Source organism: Cervus elaphus, chromosome 8 (genome assembly GCF_910594005.1).
Source record: "Cervus elaphus chromosome 8, mCerEla1.1, whole genome shotgun sequence".
Taxonomy (NCBI): domain Eukaryota; kingdom Metazoa; phylum Chordata; class Mammalia; order Artiodactyla; family Cervidae; genus Cervus; species Cervus elaphus.
In genome coordinates this window covers 8,789,047-8,806,274 of record NC_057822.1, presented here as the reverse complement: position 1 = coordinate 8,806,274, position 17,228 = coordinate 8,789,047, and the positions used below count along the sequence as shown (strand labels likewise).

The 17,228-nt window shown below is 51.0% G+C and overlaps 1 protein-coding gene across 7 annotated transcripts; it reads left to right on the top strand.

Moving 5' to 3' along the window:
• The first annotated feature begins 4,434 nt into the window (after positions 1–4,434).
• PAQR7 (progestin and adipoQ receptor family member 7) lies at positions 4,435–16,152 on the top strand. Of its 7 annotated transcripts, none has more exons than XM_043909299.1 (5): positions 4,698–4,965; positions 9,118–9,213; positions 10,990–11,078; positions 12,456–12,484; positions 14,045–16,152. In XM_043909299.1, exons 4-5 carry the CDS (start codon positions 12,464–12,466, stop codon positions 15,116–15,118), a joined length of 1,095 nt encoding a protein of 364 aa, XP_043765234.1. In that variant the 5' UTR covers positions 4,698–4,965; positions 9,118–9,213; positions 10,990–11,078; positions 12,456–12,463; the 3' UTR covers positions 15,119–16,152. The 7 variants fall into 7 exon arrangements, with proteins under 7 accessions (XP_043765237.1, XP_043765234.1, XP_043765233.1 ...); XM_043909298.1 differs by having other exon boundaries at positions 12,394–12,484; XM_043909301.1 differs by lacking the exon at positions 12,456–12,484.
• Positions 16,153–17,228: the final 1,076 nt, after the last annotated feature.

Here is a 17,228-nt window from a genome sequence, read left to right as displayed (position 1 = left end):
CCAAATCAGAGCCTGAAACAGAGACTTAGGTGCAGATAGTTTATCTGGGAGGTGACTGCTGGGAGTGAAGGAAGGGAGTGGGCAGAGACCAGAAAGGAGTCAGAGCACAAAGGAGGAGGTGTCTGCCCGTCTGCCCTGCAGATGGTGCTCTTCAGAGCTGTCTTCTCTGGGACCGGAGGCTGGGGCTTTCTCCAACAGCTCTGACACACCAGTGGGTGAGGGCTGCTCCCAGGGTGTTGACCGCCTGCATATCTAGTCTGCAGCTCAGCTGGCAGGCTGAGCTAGAGCTTCCAAGAGAGCCCTGAGGCCAGAAAGTAGAGGCAGGCTTGGTGGGTGCTTGGAGTGGGACTGGGGTCAGCATGTTCTGAACAGTCTGCCACTGCTGAGGCTGAAATCTTGGTGGGCCAAGAAGATATGGCCTGGGCCACTCCTGTGTTTGCCACACAGGAGAGTCACTGCGGGACCTCCCACCTGGCGATCCCTTGCTTCCCTTGCTGAGAACAAAGTGCACCCACCAGCCAGTTGCTTACAGGGAACCTGCCCTGTTCCCAGAACGTCTCAGGACACCTCCCGCCTCCTTCTGCTGAGGCACTGGGCCATTTCTGGAGACCTCTCTGGGCGGGATCTAAGGCTGCCCCAGGCTGACTCTCTCCTGTGACCCAGTTCTGGTCGGGGGCAGCACAGACCCACGACCTGCTCACGTACGAGTGCAGTTCCCTCCTCCCACTGCCCTCTCCTCTGCTGCTACTAACCCCTGGGGGATCCGTAGGTAAGAGTCAGAGACCAGCCACAGAGTCCAGCCCACTACCTCTCCAACTGCTCTCCCTGAAGCCACCTCACTAGGCTTGAAATGAGAAGAAAGCCATCCCATCCCACCTAACTCTCGCCAGAAAAAATCCCTCTAACTCCAGTCTCCCCACTGCCCTCAGGGTTGAAGCTGTCCTGCCTTGACTCTCTACATTCCAGCATCACCAACCCCCCTACCTTTCCAATGTCCTCTGCTGACACCAGGTCCCCTATATTTAAAGTTTTCCATCCCCTAAACTTACCCCACCATTCACACCTCTGCGCCTTTGCACATGCTGTTCCCTCTGCCTTGAAAGTTCTTTTCCCTCCCCAGGGCTTGGGGAGACACTCCTCATACTGTAAGACTCGCCCCAAGTGGCCTTGACACAGAGAATCTCTGTAGGAAGCCAGCCCCTCCTGCACTGCACTCCCCATGCACCGAGCATGGTTGAGATTATGGTCTTGAGTCAGATTCCCCGGCTTCGAACTCTGGCTTTGCTACGTGTATGAGTCAGGAATAGTTTCAACGATGCTGTGTAACAAACCATTTCAAAATCTGGGGGCTTACCGCAAATTTTTCTTTATTTTTCTCACCTATTGACAAGGGGATGGAGTAAAGAATTGAAACAGACTGATAGTTGGCCTTTATTGAGCCAGTCCCTCTGTGCCAGGCTCTGTGACCATGTCACATGTATTGTTTCACTTACTCCTCATGCCAACCCTATACAGTGGGTATCATTAGCCTGTATTAGAGTGAAGGAGATACATAACTTGCTGGTAAGTGGGAGAACTAAGATGTGAACCCAGGTAGAACACACTCATGTACCTCACAGCTTTGCTGCCTCCAGAGGATGGAAGCACTTGCTTGGGGGAAAAGACAAGAATGTGTTCCAGGGACTTCCCTCATGGTCCAATGGCTAGGACTCTGTGCTCCCAATGCAGGGGGCCTAGGTTCGACCCCTGGTCAAGGAACTAGATCCTGCATGCCGCGACTAAAACCCAGTACAGCCAAGTAAATAAATTAATACCAAAAAAAAAGAAAAGAAAAGATTGTGTTTCAGACAGCTCAGGTGCCCCCTTCATCTTTTCTCTTACTTCAAGTCCACTGAAGCCCTTCCAGATGGCCTCACCACTCACGCCCGACCTCTGAGGTCTTTGGCTCCTTAGGCCTGCCCAGAAATCCAGTCTTCAAGGGCCAAGCCCGGCATCTGGGAAGGCAGGTGGACGTTGCACAGGTTATAGAATAACCTGTTCCCCTTTCCAGGGATGGGACTCAAAGGCTTATTAGAGCTCTGGGATCCTGGAGCAGTGGAGTCACTGGGCCTCAACCAGGTGGCCTGAGCCAGGGGAGGGCAGGGAAGGGAGGTGCCCTTGGCTACCCCGGGGCTGCCCTCACCCTCCCTGGGCTGGAAGGAATTGGAGCAGAGGAGGGCAGGGAAGGACGCGTGCTGGTCCTGCAGCTCCACTCTTTGATACCAGTACTGTGTAGCAGATAAGAGCTGGACTTGGATCCAAGTCTGCCACCAGGCAACTGGGTGACCTTGGGCAAGCAGAATCCTCTCGAGTCTGTTTCCTCATGTGCAAACAGAGATAACGACAGCACCCCATCATGGACTTACGGTGTGTCTAAGGGGCTTTGCACATGGCAAGTGCGTGATGACTGATCACTGTTTCTACTTTTACTATTTTTATCATTCAGCTCTCAAGTATCCAAGCCAAGTTCCCTGGTTAAGTGGTTTTTCTCCCCCAAGCACAAATACAGGTTCACTGATGCCTGTGTGTGCTCAGTCACTTCAGTCATGTCTGACTCTGTGACACCATGGACTGTAGCCCGCCAGGCTCCTCAGTCCATGGGATTTTCCCAGCAAGAATACTGGAGTGGGTTGCCATGCTGTCCTCCAGGGGATCTTCCTGACCCAGGGATTGAACCTGAGTCTCCTGCATCTCCTGCCCAGACCATAAATACACCCTGAGTTATGAGACCTGGGATACGTCTATCCTCTTCACTGGTCTTCATGTATTCTAGTCATAAAATGGGGAGAAACACATTCAATGTGCAGGAATGCATGAGGCCAAATGAGAGAATTTAACAGTTTCATGTCCCCTTTCTGAGCCTCAGTTTCCCAATTTGTGAAATGAGTTAATAGGATTATCTGGATCAAAGGAGGTAGTTTTGCCCATGGCAAGAGCTTAAACTAGAGCTTTAAAAACAAGTCCAGGGACTTCCCTAGTGGTCCAGTGGCTAAGACTCCTTGCTCCCAATGCAGGAGGCCAGGGTTCGATCCCTGGTCAGGGAACTAGACCTGACATGTTGCAACTAAAGATCCTGCAGGGTGCAACAAAAAGAATCCACATGCCACAACTTAAAGAATCTGCATGCTGCAAAGAAGATCGAAGATCCAGCATGCCACAGTTAAGACCTGGTGCAGCCAAATAGATAGATAAATAGATATTAAAAACAACACACACACACACAAAATAATAAAAAAATAAAAACAACACAAAACAAACAAGTCCAGGGCAGAGCAGGTGTTCCACAAATGGAAACTGAATCCAAATCACCTTTCAAGTTTTTATTCACTATGGTAGAATATGTTTCATCATGTAGAATGTAATCTCTGTAATGTCCTTACTTGTTTTCATTTGCTATACCCCACCTGTTCTAAATGATCAGATTTTCTATGCCACTTTTCCTAGCTTTAAGGGCAATGGAGATTTAAGTAATTCTTGTGTGCTTGTCTGAACCTGTAGAAGTAAAGACTTATTTCATCCTATTACATTATGATTAATAGGTTTTGTTATAAAGGAGAAATGTACATTCCTCTAGTACAATGCAGATGACAAACAACCTTCATATCATACTTACTTCTAACAACCCTGTCAGGTTGGTATTATTAGCTCTCTTTTACAGGTAATAAAACTAAGGCCGAACTAGAACAAGGAGACTTGCCCAAGATCACATGGTTAATTGGGGTAGCATTAGAACTTGGATCCTGTCATCATGCTTTCGCCCCACAAGTGTCTCTCTGAATGGGCTCAGAGCTCCCTGAGGGCAGGGGGTGTCCCCTGGGATGTCCCTGAGGGCAGGGGGTGTCCCCTGGGGTGTCCCCCCCGCCCCAGTCTCCTCTCAGTTCCATCCATCAGGCAGATGCTTTCCAAGACAAGTCCGGGTTTCTCCCCACTCTGCTTGGTCCAGGTCTTTGCATACCTGAGGAGCTGACAAGCCCTGCCATTGTTGGTCCAGTATCTCCAGAGGGCCTGCTAGGGGCAGGGATAGCCCACCCTTCAGGTACTCCCTCTCCTGCGGGGAGATGTCACACCAGGGAGTAAAAAGCGGGTGTGTGTGTTTGGCCACACGGAACTTTCCCACACCTGTGGGAACTTGGATCCGCGACCAGGGATTGAACTCGCGGCCTCAGCAGTGAAAGCACTGAGACCTAACCACTGGACCACCAGGGAATTCCCAAAGCAGGTGTTTTAATGGAAGCCTAAATAGTGTGTCTTGGGCTGGGCAGGGTACGTTAGGGGAAGCTGATCAAAGACAAGGCTTTAGGTGGGGACTTGAATAAGACAGGGGTGCAGGGGTGGGGTGGAGCCTCCCTGGCAGAGAGGCGAAGATGGGGGAAGGCCAGGCATATCTGATCAGAAGCAGCCTAGTGAGGTGGGCTGTGTGGGTTTACGTGGCTTCAGGGCTGGGCTGCGGGCTCTCACTGGAAAGTTCGGGTGCTCCAGCTCCAACTCGCCGCCTCCCTCTCGGGTCAGCCAGGTCCAGACTCCGGAGCTTGCGGCTCAAGTCGCCGGAAGTGGGAACGACTCCCCAGCTGAGCAGCAACTTCTGCTTTCTCGGCCTCCGAGTCAGCCTCGGCCCCAAAGACGCAGGACCTCGTCAGGCTGTCGTCGCTGGTGTGGATGATCCCCTCTCGCCTCCACGTGCAACACGTGGGCGCGGGGGTGGGGGGCGGTGGGGCGGCTGCTGGCGCCCGGCCAGGCCGGCTCGGTGGGCGGGCGGGATCACCCAGGCCTGGGCAGGCGGCAGCCGGGTCCTGAGCCCCGAACCTGGCGCCGGCGGACAGTCCTCCCCCGACTCGGGGCGGGGCCTCCGCCCGGCCGCCCCGTTTTATCTGCGCTCCGGATGCTTGGATGCCGAGGGCAGCTTCTCGCCGCTCTGCTCGGCCGCAGGTATCCGGCTGCCGGAGAGCTGGGGGTGTTGGGCGGCGGGGCCGGGCGGGGTGCAGGGTGCGGGGTGCATCCGAGACTCGGGGCTGGGTGTCTTGGTTTGGGAGTGGGGAGCAGGCGGGGAGAGGCACGTGGGGGGGGAGGGAGGACCGGCAGAACCGCGCCGGCAGAGAGGGAGCATCTCTCGCTGGAGCGGGAGGCTGACGGTGAATCAGCTGGAGGGGGCGCCACTGCGGAGGGACTGGATTAGGAGGAGCGGAGCTGGAAGGGGAGCCTCTCCGGGAGGAGCGGGAGGAGGCTGGAGGTCCGGGGCCGTCCGAGCCGCAAGTGGGAGCACGTCTATGAGGGGGGCGGGTGCTGGGGCGAGCTGGCCCCCGGAGGACCGCGGTGTCGGAGGAGGATGGGCACGGAACACGCTCCCCCCACAAAAGGGGGAATCTAGGGAGATTCTGGGGGCTATGGGGGCGTGAGTACCTGGAACTGGGTGATGTGTCGGACTCCCATTTGGAAAACCGGAAACAGTGGAAGAGCAGGGCAGGGGCCACAGAGGGACTCTCACTCCAAGGGAACCTAGGTCCGTTGGGATCCGGGCTCCTTTGGTGTCAGGAGACCATGAGGGATTCCCCCCACTTGCTGAGGGACGCACTTGTCTCCAGACTATAGGCTTTGAGGAGCATCCGCTCACCACCACCCAACTAAGCCTGGCAGGAGTGAGAGGTCAGCTCAGGCCAAGACTGGGGAGTTGAGTGTGGTATATTTTCAGGGCCTGGCTGCTCCTAGGTGGATGTCCCTAACACTGGAGAGGGACCCAGCCTCCCATCCTGGGGCTTGTACCACCGCGGGGCCCCTTAATGAGAGGCTGCTTTTCCCCAGCTTAGTTCCCCTGCCAAGAAGTCAGTAGGGAAACTGGTCAGTGATAAACCAAGGTCCCTTTTCTGTCCCCGTGTCCTGGGCAATTGTAGCTAGCTCACCCAGCCTCTCTGGGCCGGCTTTCCTCCAGCAGGTGTTTCCCTGTCCTCAGAGCAGTTGTGAGTCTGAGATCCACAGAGGAATCCCTTTAAGAGTGATTTATTTCATTCTGATCACACTGTTCAGTACAAATGGAGGCCCAAAGTGCAGTTACAAAACACAAAAGAAGTTTCTGTTCAGTTTTGGAAGACATGGAGGAGCTTTTTCTTTAAACTCCGTGGGAGGAACTGGCGAATTGGTTTGCATTGAGGGAGGTGACCTAGTTGCTGAGATAGCAAGAAGCCAGCCAGGGATGAAAACTTTGCTAGTATAATCTGTGGCCACCCACTGGGTGCCTGGGGGTTGACCGCAGTGGATGAAGGGCAAGAGCACTGGTTTTGGAGTAAGATAGGCGTGCTCTGTCATCCTGCTTCCCTCCGGGGCTGTGACACCAGCGTAGCCACAGGTTCAAAGAGCTGCTGGGAGAGAGAGGCGAAATGTGTGTAAAGCCATTGTAAATGATGACTGCCAGTGCCTAGTGTTAGTAATAATATTTCAGGCTCTGCCATATTGTGTTATCCTTGTCAGGACCTCTCAAGAGGGTTTACTTCTGACAGCCCCATTGTTAACACTGGCCTGGCCTTAATTGTTTTTATCTAATGAGGTTAAACTTAGCCTTCCATGGCAAGATAAAGTTGTCTTTAAGAGAGTGTGCTGAACTGTCAGGGCCCAGAGAAGCAACACGAATATTTTGCTTGACAGGAAGGAGGCAAAAGAAGTAGAATTATAATCAGATACTACTTATAATAGGTGCTATTTAGTAAGGCTGTTAAGCTCCTAGAGGGCAGGGTATGAATACCCTTAGGTGTTACCCTTTAGCTGTTAATTAACTGGGCTGTTAGTTCCCTGAGGGTGGTGTTTTAACTGCATTGTTCACAGCTGAAGTTCCAGCTTCTGACACTGAGTAAGCCTAAAACAAATACTGTTGGAATGTCTCAGGGCCTAAAGGGCCCTTTGAAGTCACCGGAGAATGCATGCTGTCCTGTGACAAAGGAGAAACTGGGCCAAGAACAGAAGAGACTTGTCCAGGGTCACACCGGGATTGAGTGGCTGAGTCAGGACTAGAATCAACAAAGCCGGTGGAGCCAAAGCCCTGCCAGAGCCAACATCTAGCATCTGTGACTTTGTTTTTCTTGAGGTAGCTATTATTATTCTCAGATTTTAAATGGACAAGTACAGGGAGGTAAAGCAAAGTCATACAACTAGTAAGTTCCACACCTGAATTCCCATCTTCACATAAAAACAGGGACTTGGCTTGTCTTGACGTAATTGCCGGCGGTGAGTAGCAGATGCCCTCCTTGGGAGCAGCAGCTCTCTCCAGTTCTCCGTGATTACCAGCCGAGGGGCTTCTCTCTGGGCTTTATTTTCCTGGGCTCAGGGGTATTCATTTGTGTGGGTGAGGCCCATCTGCCTCATTCACCACGTGCCCCCAGCCCAGCAATCCTATGCCCCACATACAGCACTCACTGAGTAAAATCTCTGAGATGGGTACAACCCAGGGCTCTCCCACTCCGAAGCCCATTCACCACCTAATCCCCACAAATTGGTCTGCTGTTTTGCCCCCAGAAATATTAAGGAGCCTCTCTCTGACAGTGTGTATCAGGGGGAGACCAGGGGAACTTGGAGGTGGCAAGCTTTGGTTGAGAAAGCAGGTGAGGAGGTTGACCTTAAGTTTAGAAAAGGGAAATGTGAATTGGGAGAGCTGAGGAGGTGGGAGGGGAGAAGAAGAAGAAGATGCTCAGGCTGACAGAAGACTTCCCACTGGTGGTCCAGTGGTTAAGAATCCACCTGCCAACGCAGGGGACACAGGTTCAATCCCTGGTCAGGGAAATTACCACATGCTGCAGGGTAATTAAGCCCACATACTACTGAGCCCGGGTGCCCTAGAGCCTGTGTTCCACAGCAGGAGAAGCCACTGCAATGAGAAGCCTGCACACCGTGAGGGAGAGTAGACACTACTCACAGCAGCTAAAGTCTGCAAGCAGCAAGGAAGATCCAGCAGAGTCAAAATTAAGTAAAATAAATTAAAAAAAAAAAAGACAAAAAGACATCCCAGTTGGGCCCTGGAGATCCCAGTTCTGAAGTTCAGCCAAACCAGAAAGGCTCCCAAACCTGCAAGACAGGCCACATATTCCCTGCGAGCACAGTCTCCCACCATTACCCTCCTGCTCAGGGATGGGGCTCCGGGGCAGCTGGGGCTGAAGCCCCTTTTCTCTGGGGATTTCATTTCTCTTGGGTCAATGGGCAAGTACAAATCTTCAGGGCTCTGTGAATCCAGAGAGGTTACTCTGAATGGCCTTTGCTAAGAACACTTTAATTATTAAATAAGGTCAGTGTCCCCAGAAGTCCAAACTCCAGCCATATTGCCCTGGTCCCTAAATACACCCTCTGCTGCTGCTGCTGCTAAGTCGCTTCAGTCGTGTCCGACTCTGTGCGACCCCATAGATGGCAACCCACCAGGCTCCCCCATCCCTGGGATTCTCCAGGCAAGAACACTGGAGTGGGTTGCCATTTCCTTCTCCAATGCATGAAAGTGAAAAGTGAAAGTGAAGTCGCTCAGTCATGTCCGACTCTTTGAGACCCCATGGACTGCAGCCCACCAGGCTCCTCCATCCAGGGAATTTTCCAGGCAAGAGAACTAGAGTGGGGTGCCATTGATACCCTCAGAGGAAGGTAAATGTTTAAAGAGATACAGATAACTTTGTAAGGCCTCCAAACCCAGTGGAACCAGATATTGAGGCTTGAAAGAGGACTGAGTTTTTTTTTAGAGAACCCAAAGCAAACTTTTCAAGTTAGGAATATTTTAAATACTAATACTCAGGCTAGGAATACTTCAAACACTACTACTATTAATAATTGATACTAATAATAGGAATCATTTACTGAATCCCTAAACTGTGCTAAAACTGTTCTCATAGATTTAATCTTTGTAGCAGTCTATGAGGTAGATAATGTTAAAATTCCCATGAGGGAGCTGAGGATTAGAGAAGGTAAGTCACTTGTCTTAGGTCGCGCAGCTAGTGTGTTATGGAATCAGAAGTCAACTTGGTTTGTCTGAATCTGAAGTCCATCTGCTTCGTGAGCCTTTATAGTGTCTGTTTTCTCCTTGATTCCTAACTTCCTTCCATTCTGATTCCCACTGAGTAGGGGACAGAAGCCAGTCAAGTTTGCCTGATATCCATCAACCAGGCCCTGGACACCTGGTCTCAGCCCAGCTTTGCCTGCCTTGCCGTGTGATCTTGGGTAAGTCACAGCATTTCAGCTAGCTCTCAGTCTCCCCAAATATTTCATGCAGAGGTTAACCATGAGCTTCCTTCTATAGCTGAGGCCTGGCTAGTAGGGGCAGAGTTTAGCCTGGATATGACCAAGGTGGTAGTGGTAATAGAGGGGAGAGGGGAGCTGGAGGTGGTCTTTAGCCCCACCCTCTGGTGACATCACACAAGACACCTACAGTCCCTGGAAGCCCCACCCCTAGTGACCCTCACCTGTGGAAGTGCCATCCAGTGCCTGGCATCTGGTGAATTTTTTCTGTTCTATAGCAGAAGTCTTCAGCCCCAGTGTTCAAGAGAAACCCTTAGGTAACTGGTGCAATTAGGGAGACTTGGAGCGGGGCCATGGGGCTTCCCAGGTGGTGTTAGTGGTAAAGAACCTGCTTTCCAATGTTTGATCCCTGGGTCGGGAAGGTCCCCTGGAGAAGGGCATGGCAACCCACTCCAGTATTCTTGCCTGGAGAATCCCATGGACAGAGGACCCTGGCAGGCTATAATCCATGGGGTTGTAAAGAGCTGGACATGACTGAAGTGACTGAGCATGGGGGAAGGCCATGAGGGTGTACTGGACTGGGGTGGGATGCCTGGAACAAGACTGGGGTGGGCAAACTACTCAGAGGATGCCCTGAACCTGCCCTCTGGATGACCATCCTCATCCTTCTGGTCATGCTAGACTCCTGCCCCTGCTTCTTTCCCCTGGATCCAGGGCCCCTTTCATGGAGTCAGGAGATGGGAACCAATTCTGAAAATAGAGCTATTCACATGGAACTGGACTGCTGGCTGATGTCTAAAGGAAACTGGGCGACTAGACCTCTGTCATCCCAGTATCTGGTGTCTGGGTTCTGTGCTCAAAGTCCACTGTGTATGGGGGAGGGGGAGGACAGGGAGTGAGCTATCACCCACCTGAGGAGGCGGCTGTGAGCCAGGCTTCACTGGTACAGACAGTAGGGAGCTGGTAACTGGGTGAGACTGAGGTTCTTAGATGCAAGTCAGTTGCTAGAAGCCTAAGGAAGCAATTTGCAGGAAAGAACCTGGTCACCTGCTTTAGAACAGCATTTTCCAAAGTGGTTCTGTGGGATGCGGTCGGCTGTGACAGGAAGCAGGGCAGCAGGAGTGGCTGAGAGTATCTGGGCTCTGCAGTCACAGAGCTGGGTCCAGATCCTGGTTTCACCTCTCTCTACCTACCTCACAGGCTAGTTATGAGAGTTGCAACAAGGCTGTGAGTGAGAAAGTGAAAGTGTAAGTCGCTCAGTCATGTCTGATTCTTTATGACCCCATGGAACTCTCCAGGCCAGAATACTGGAGTGGGTAGCTGTTCCCTTCTCCAGGGAATCTTTCCAACCCAGGGATCGAACCCAGGTCTCCCGCATTACAGGCAGATTCTTTACCAGCTGAGCCACCAGGCTATGAGTGAGCATATAGTAAACTCTTACTACATTTCAGCTAGCTTTATAATCATTACTGGGAAAAGAAATCCTTGGTCATGTAAGCTTGGTAAATGTATTGAGCTGGTCAAGAAGTGTTTGGGTTTTCCCATTAACATCTTATGGAAAAACCTGAACGAAGTTTTTGGCCAACCCAATAGGTTCAACAAAGTGAAGCAGGCTTCTTTGGTGCAGGCCTTCTCTGATCTTTTAATATGCTCTTAGGACTTAGGAAGTTCTAAGAGTGGGGTATGGAGCATTGAACTGGATGTAACAGATTCTAGGGAGCCAGGAACTAAGGCACTATTGCATGTCATCATTCCCAGGCCTTTGTCCTCATGGTGGAATGGAAAGCTAGCTGAATTGGGCAACTCTCGGGAAAGTCTTCCTGTCTCTGGGCTCCTGTTTTCTCAAGGTAAAACAAAGGAACTGCATGAGATGCTTTCAGAGGCCTTATCTGGTTCCCTGAGGTTCTGAGTTGGGAAGACAAAGCTGTAGAGACAAGGGTGGAGGCCAGACTGTTGAGGCTAAAGACCTGTCTCTCGGGGAGGAGAAGAAATCCAGTTCTGGCGAGTGGTTCAACCAGCAAGTGACTTGGGGGGTTCTTGTGCTCTGCACAGATGTGGCCCCACTACTGTCACTAGCAAGGTCTTGCTGATGAATTGGTTCATCAGCAAGGTCTGATTCCTAAACCTGCCAGGCCATCTTGGAATAGAAAGTAGAGACTCTTGTACTCCCCTGTTGTAGCACCTCCCACGCACTGGTGTAATGACTTATTTAACTCCTACTTCCCTACCAGGCTGGGAAAGGTCAGAGGCCAGAGCTGACTCCATAATGTAATGCAGGAGGAGCTAAGGGATGCAAATCAGGCGGGGGGGTGAGGTGGAGTGTGGGCTGGGGGTGGCTTGATGTTGCCTTTGCACCACAAGCACCCTGTGTTTGCTTGGACTATGTGCAAATTATTGGGGCTTTGGGGGTGATCATGGTGCTGCTGATGGCAGAGAACTTGAGTGCTTTATCTTGCCCAGATTTCTTGCATTTTAGAATGACTGGTGCAAAGGAAGTTGCAGTAAATATCTGATGAATGATGAACAGAGTAAGTTTGGTTGCTGTGTCCATTAAGCTTCTCGGGGAGAATTTGAGGGAGGGGAGTTGTCTGTCTAGCTAGTTGTCTGGATAGTTTATCAATACCTATTTGATTTAATGAATGGCACAGTGAGTAATGATAAGCCTGAATTAAGCAACTAGTATCAGGCAAAAACAGTATATAATTATTAAATTATTAATAGTACTTGCCACCTTGTCTTGCAGAGGACAGTTTTGGGAAGTGGTTAAAATTACAAACTGAGAGACTTACCTGGTGGTCCAGTGGTTAAGACTCCACGTTTCCAATGAAGGGGCTGCAGGTTTGATCCCTGGTTAGGGAACTAAAATCCTACATGCTGTGCAGTGCTGTCAAAAAATAATAGTAATCATAATAAAAAAGACTGCAAACTGAATTTGTATCATGCCTCTACTGCTTCTTAGGCAGGGTACTCAACTTCTCTGTGCTTCAGTTTCCTTGTCTGAAAAATGGGTGTATGATAGTACCTATCTCATAGGGTGTTGTGTTGATTAAATGAATCAAATATGCATAAATTGCTTAAGACACTGTCTGGCACATAGCACATGCTGTGTAAGCATTTGCTGTGCTTTGGTTTCCTCTCTATAACCTCTACCATATTATGAAGTTCCTGAAGGCAAGGATCAAATTCTTTTCTACTCTCCTCCCACCCCACACTCTGGGACCCAGCACAGGACATGAGGCAGAGAAGGAGCTCAGTAAGTGTTTGCTAAATGAATAAATATGTTTTAAATGATAACTTGTATAATCCATTATAGATCTTCCACAGGGGAAAGTGAGGGGGCATTAAGGAGGTGGTGGCTTGTACTGGTTTTAAAGGATTTCAGTAGAGGGAAAGGAAGTTGGCACAGGGTCTCACATTTGGGTTAGGTGGGAAATGAGAGTGGGAGCAGGTCATGGGGTCCTGAATGCAGGGTGAGGGGTTAGACTGGATTTATTTGCAGTTAGCAACATGGAAGATCTGGAGGCAGGAACTTTTCAGCAGAGGTGTGGCTAGGGCTGTTTTTATAGGATCAGGTGTTACTAGGGACTTGTGGGGGAAAAAGTGGCTTTTTGTGTTGGGCCTTGAAGGCTATGAAGTATTATCAGGATGCTATTATGCTGTTTTTTCATTCCACAAGCATTAAATGAATGAAAATGAGCACCAGCTATCTGCGAAGCACCAGGGGTTCACAAAATAATAAGAAAAATAAGCCTACCCTGGAGGAGCTTGCATTAACAATTTAATGCCTATGACAAGTGTTATAATGGTCAAAGGACAGTAGGCATTCAAGTAGAAGGGTCAGCAGTAGAGGACTGGGGGGCCAGGGAAACCCAGGAAAATATCACAGGAGAAATGGGTTTTGAGGGATAACTAGGAGTTTGCCATGGAGAAGGCAATGGCACCCCACTCCAGTACTCTTGCTTGGAAAATACCATGGACGGAGGAGCCTGGTAGGCTACAGTCCATGGGGTCTCAAAGAGTCGGACATGACTGAGCGACTTCACCTTCACTTTTCACTTTTATGCATTGGAGAAGGAAATGGCAACCCACTCACGTGTTCTTGCCTGGAGAATCCCAGAGATGGGGTCGCACAGAGTCGGACACGACTGAGGTGACTTAGCAGTAGCAGTAGCAGGAGTTTGCCAGACAGGCAAGATGAGGTAGATGTCTCAGATGGAGAGAACAGCTTACCCAGAGCTACAGACATGCGAAACAACAGGTCCAGGGGTTTGATGAGGCTATGGCTGGGTGTGATGTGTACTGTGGTTGAGTAATAAAGCTGGAAAAGGTCGTAGGGACCAGATCATGTAGGGTAATGGAGGGTAAGTGGGAGACCCAGGCCATTTGGAAGAAGCTAAAGGTAGAGGTAGCAAATCTGTTATTAGCAAGGACATTGTCACCACCATGTGAACACTGATGGCAGCATGAACACGGGAGGAAAACAACGGGGGCTGCTGTATGGAGCCTGGACTGGAAACGAGTTGGTTGACATAGTGAGCTTCTTTAAGCAACGCCTGCCTCAAACATTTATTGAGCACATTCTATATGCCAGGCACTATTCTTGGCCCTTGGGATAGATCAGGGAGCAGAAGAATTGTGAGTCAGAGCTGAGCTCTCCCTGAGGACGACTCTGCTCCTTTTTCACTCAGGGTAGGGATAAGAGGGTAGGGAAGAGGGAGGAAGAACTGGGCAGCAAACCCCCTCAGTTGCTGCTCACGGGGCAGGAGGGTGAGGACACCAGCTCCCTAACTTTGCTCGGGCCTCTCTCTTCCAGCTCTCTGCCCAGCCCACAGCCATGGCCACGATGGTGGCCCAGAAACTCAGCCACCTCCTGCCCAGCTTGCGGCAGGTCCACCAGGAGCCTCAGCCCTCTGTGCCACCAGAGCCTGTGTTCACCGTGGATCGAGCCGAGGTGCCGCCCCTCTTCTGGAAGCCGTACATCTACGTGGGCTACCGGCCGCTGCATCGAACCTGGCGCTTCTACTTCCGCACGCTGTTCCAGCAGCACAACGAGGCGGTGAACGTCTGGACCCACCTGCTGGCCGCCCTGGTGCTGCTGCTGCGGCTTGCCATTTTTGTGGGCACCGTGGACTTCTGGGGAGACCCGCATGCCCGGCCCCTCTTCATCATCGTCCTCGCCTCCTTCACCTACCTCTCCCTCAGCGCCTTGGCTCACCTCCTGCAGGCCAAGTCCGAGTTCTGGCATTACAGCTTCTTCTTCCTGGACTACGTGGGTGTGGCCGTGTACCAGTTTGGCAGCGCCCTGGCGCACTTTTACTATGCCATTGAACCTGCTTGGCACGCCCAAGTGCAGACCATCTTCCTGCCTACAGCTGCCTTTCTTGCCTGGCTTTCCTGCACTGGCTCCTGCTACAACAAGTACATCCAGAAGCCTGGGCTGCTGGGCCGCACTTGCCAGGAGGTACCCTCGGCACTGGCCTACGCCCTGGACATCAGCCCCGTGGCGCACCGCATCCTTGTGTCCCCCGACCCTGCCACAGACGACCCGGCTCTTCTCTACCACAAATGCCAGGTGGTCTTCTTTCTGTTGGCCGCGGCTTTCTTCTCTGCCTTCGTGCCTGAGCGCTGGTTCCCTGGCAGCTGCCATGTCTTCGGGCAGGGCCACCAGCTCTTCCATGTCTTTTTGGTACTGTGCACGCTTGCCCAGCTGGAGGCCGTGGCGCTGGACTATGAGGCCCGGCGGTCCATCTATGAGCCTCTGCACACCCGCTGGCCCCACAACTTCTCCGGCCTCTTCTTGCTCACTGTAGGCAGCAGCATCCTCACCGCATTCCTCCTGAGCCAGCTGGTACGGCGCAAACTTGATCTTGATCGGAAGACTCAGTGAAGGGGGTGGCACCTGGTAGCGAGGGAGGTATAGTGGGGGCCCAAGGGTCCGGATGGGAACAGATGGTAATAGATGGGAACCTTGGCTGCGGATGGGAACAAGTCCTGGTAAAGTTGTTTGTGTCTGGCCCGTGGTGATTCTCTGTGCATGCCTCAGCTGCCAAGGGCAGCACTGGCCAGTCTTTGGATTTGAGGATTGGCTGGAGCTGCTGGGGTCTACTCTTGGGCCTGCCCTAGCAGCCTGCCCTGGGAGAGGGAAAGAGAAAGATGTTGGTCACCCTGGTTTTGCCTCCCCTCACTGCCTCTCTCACTTAGGGATGAGGATGGGGGATCAGCTCAGGCCAAGACCCTGAATTGGAGCTTCCAGATTATCTGGGAGAGGGTGAAGCTGGGATTTAGGTTAGAGTGAGATCTGAGCTGAGGGACAGGGGAAGCATCAGCAGCACCTTCTACCCAGATCCCCTTGGGAAAGGACAGCCCTCTCTTGTGTGCAGGACTTTAAGGTTCCTTGAACTCCAGCTTGGAGCTTTGGTGCTCCGGAGAACCCCCAAAGGTAGAAGATTGTGCCCGGTAGAAATGGATCCCATCCAGTGCCCCACAGCTCTTCAGTCACTGTCCTGGGGAGCTCCACCCTCCTAGCACTGGACTCTGTCCCACTCATCCTGTTCCCATCATCTTTCCTGGGTCCCTTGTTCATGACTCAGTGTTTATCCATTCAGCGTTTCTTGGGCCTCTACTCAGAGACAGGCTATTGATGGGGCCCTGTGGATTAATGCAGGATGGTAAAGGCTTTACTATTGAATGAACTGTCGGGGAAACACTGAGGAAGGAATAATTAGTGCTGTCTGGGACCCTCAGGGTCTTGGGTTGAGAAGGGTGAATAGGAGTTTGCAGATGGAGAAGAGGAAGTGCATTCCAGGCAGAGGGAAAAACCTGTTCAAAGGCCAAGAGGGATGGAAGGAGGAGTTCACTGGGGTTGAAATCAGGGGTGGTCTGGACTTTGATGTCCTGGATGCAATAAAATGACTGCTAACAGCTTCCTCCTTGTTTCTTGTCTCCTATCCTGGAGAGAGGGCCCTGGTGCACCCCTTGGGCCTGCTCATTGTGTTGGAGGAGGTTTTCAGGGGGAGCTTGGGGGTGGGTAAAGGGAGGATCTCCTCCCTTGGGGGTGGGGTTGGGGCCTTATTTACTGTATATGGGAACTTTTTTTTGATAGAAAAGGTGGGGCAGTTTTATTAACAAACAAATATTAGACATTAAAAGAATATGTTTATATAATTTGACAAATATTTCATTTCTTGGTCTTTTAATCAAGGAGGATCTTTATGTTAACTTTAATGATATCGTTATGTGTCAACATTTACAGTATTGCCTTTTCCCCAGTACATAAGCAATAAATGGCAATACAGTGAAGGAATATTAGGAAGTACAGGTAAGAAAAGCAAAAAACCTTGAATGAATAAGGAATATCACTCCACTGCTAAAATATCCTGTTGTGCATATATTTTATCTGTGGAGATTGTGGTTATGTGTGCTAGCATTTTTGTATTTCTGAGGACTTAGAACAATGCTTGGCGTGTGTGTGTGTGTGTGTGTGTGTGTGTGTGTGTGTGCGCACGCGTGCTGCTCAGTCGTGTCCTACTCAGTCGTGACCCCATGGACTGTACCTCACCAGGATCCTCTGTCCATTGGATTTCCAGGCAAGAATACTGGACTGGGTTGCCATTTCCTTCTCCAGGGGATCTTCCTGACCCAGGGATTGAACCTCAATTTCTTGTGTCTCCTGCGTTGGCAGGCAGATTCTTTACCAACTGCACCAACTGGGAAGTCCAGGTGCATTTCTGAGGGGCTTTCAGAATTTACAAAGTACTTTCACAAACCTTGCTTGATCCTCTTTAAAATTCAAGGCCACACAGTAAGTACTGAAAGCTAGTTCTTGACTCCAAAGTTTTAGTTTTCATTCTACTTAACGTTTTCTAAATCCTTTCCCATGAGGTCTCCTAGTTATGCTGTTTTTTGTTTTGAATTACAAATGTAATCCGTTTAAGGTAGTGCTGAGGACCCCAGCTATGGAGCTGGCAGACCAGAACCTCCTCTCCTCTTTTTGAGAT

Bases quoted from the DNA above. Each gene is read 5' to 3' on its own strand.
- PAQR7 (XM_043909297.1), top strand. The intron at 12,485-14,044 runs GTAAGTGTTTGC...TCTCTCTTCCAG, and splicing joins TGAGGCAGAGAAGGAGCTCA to CTCTCTGCCCAGCCCACAGC.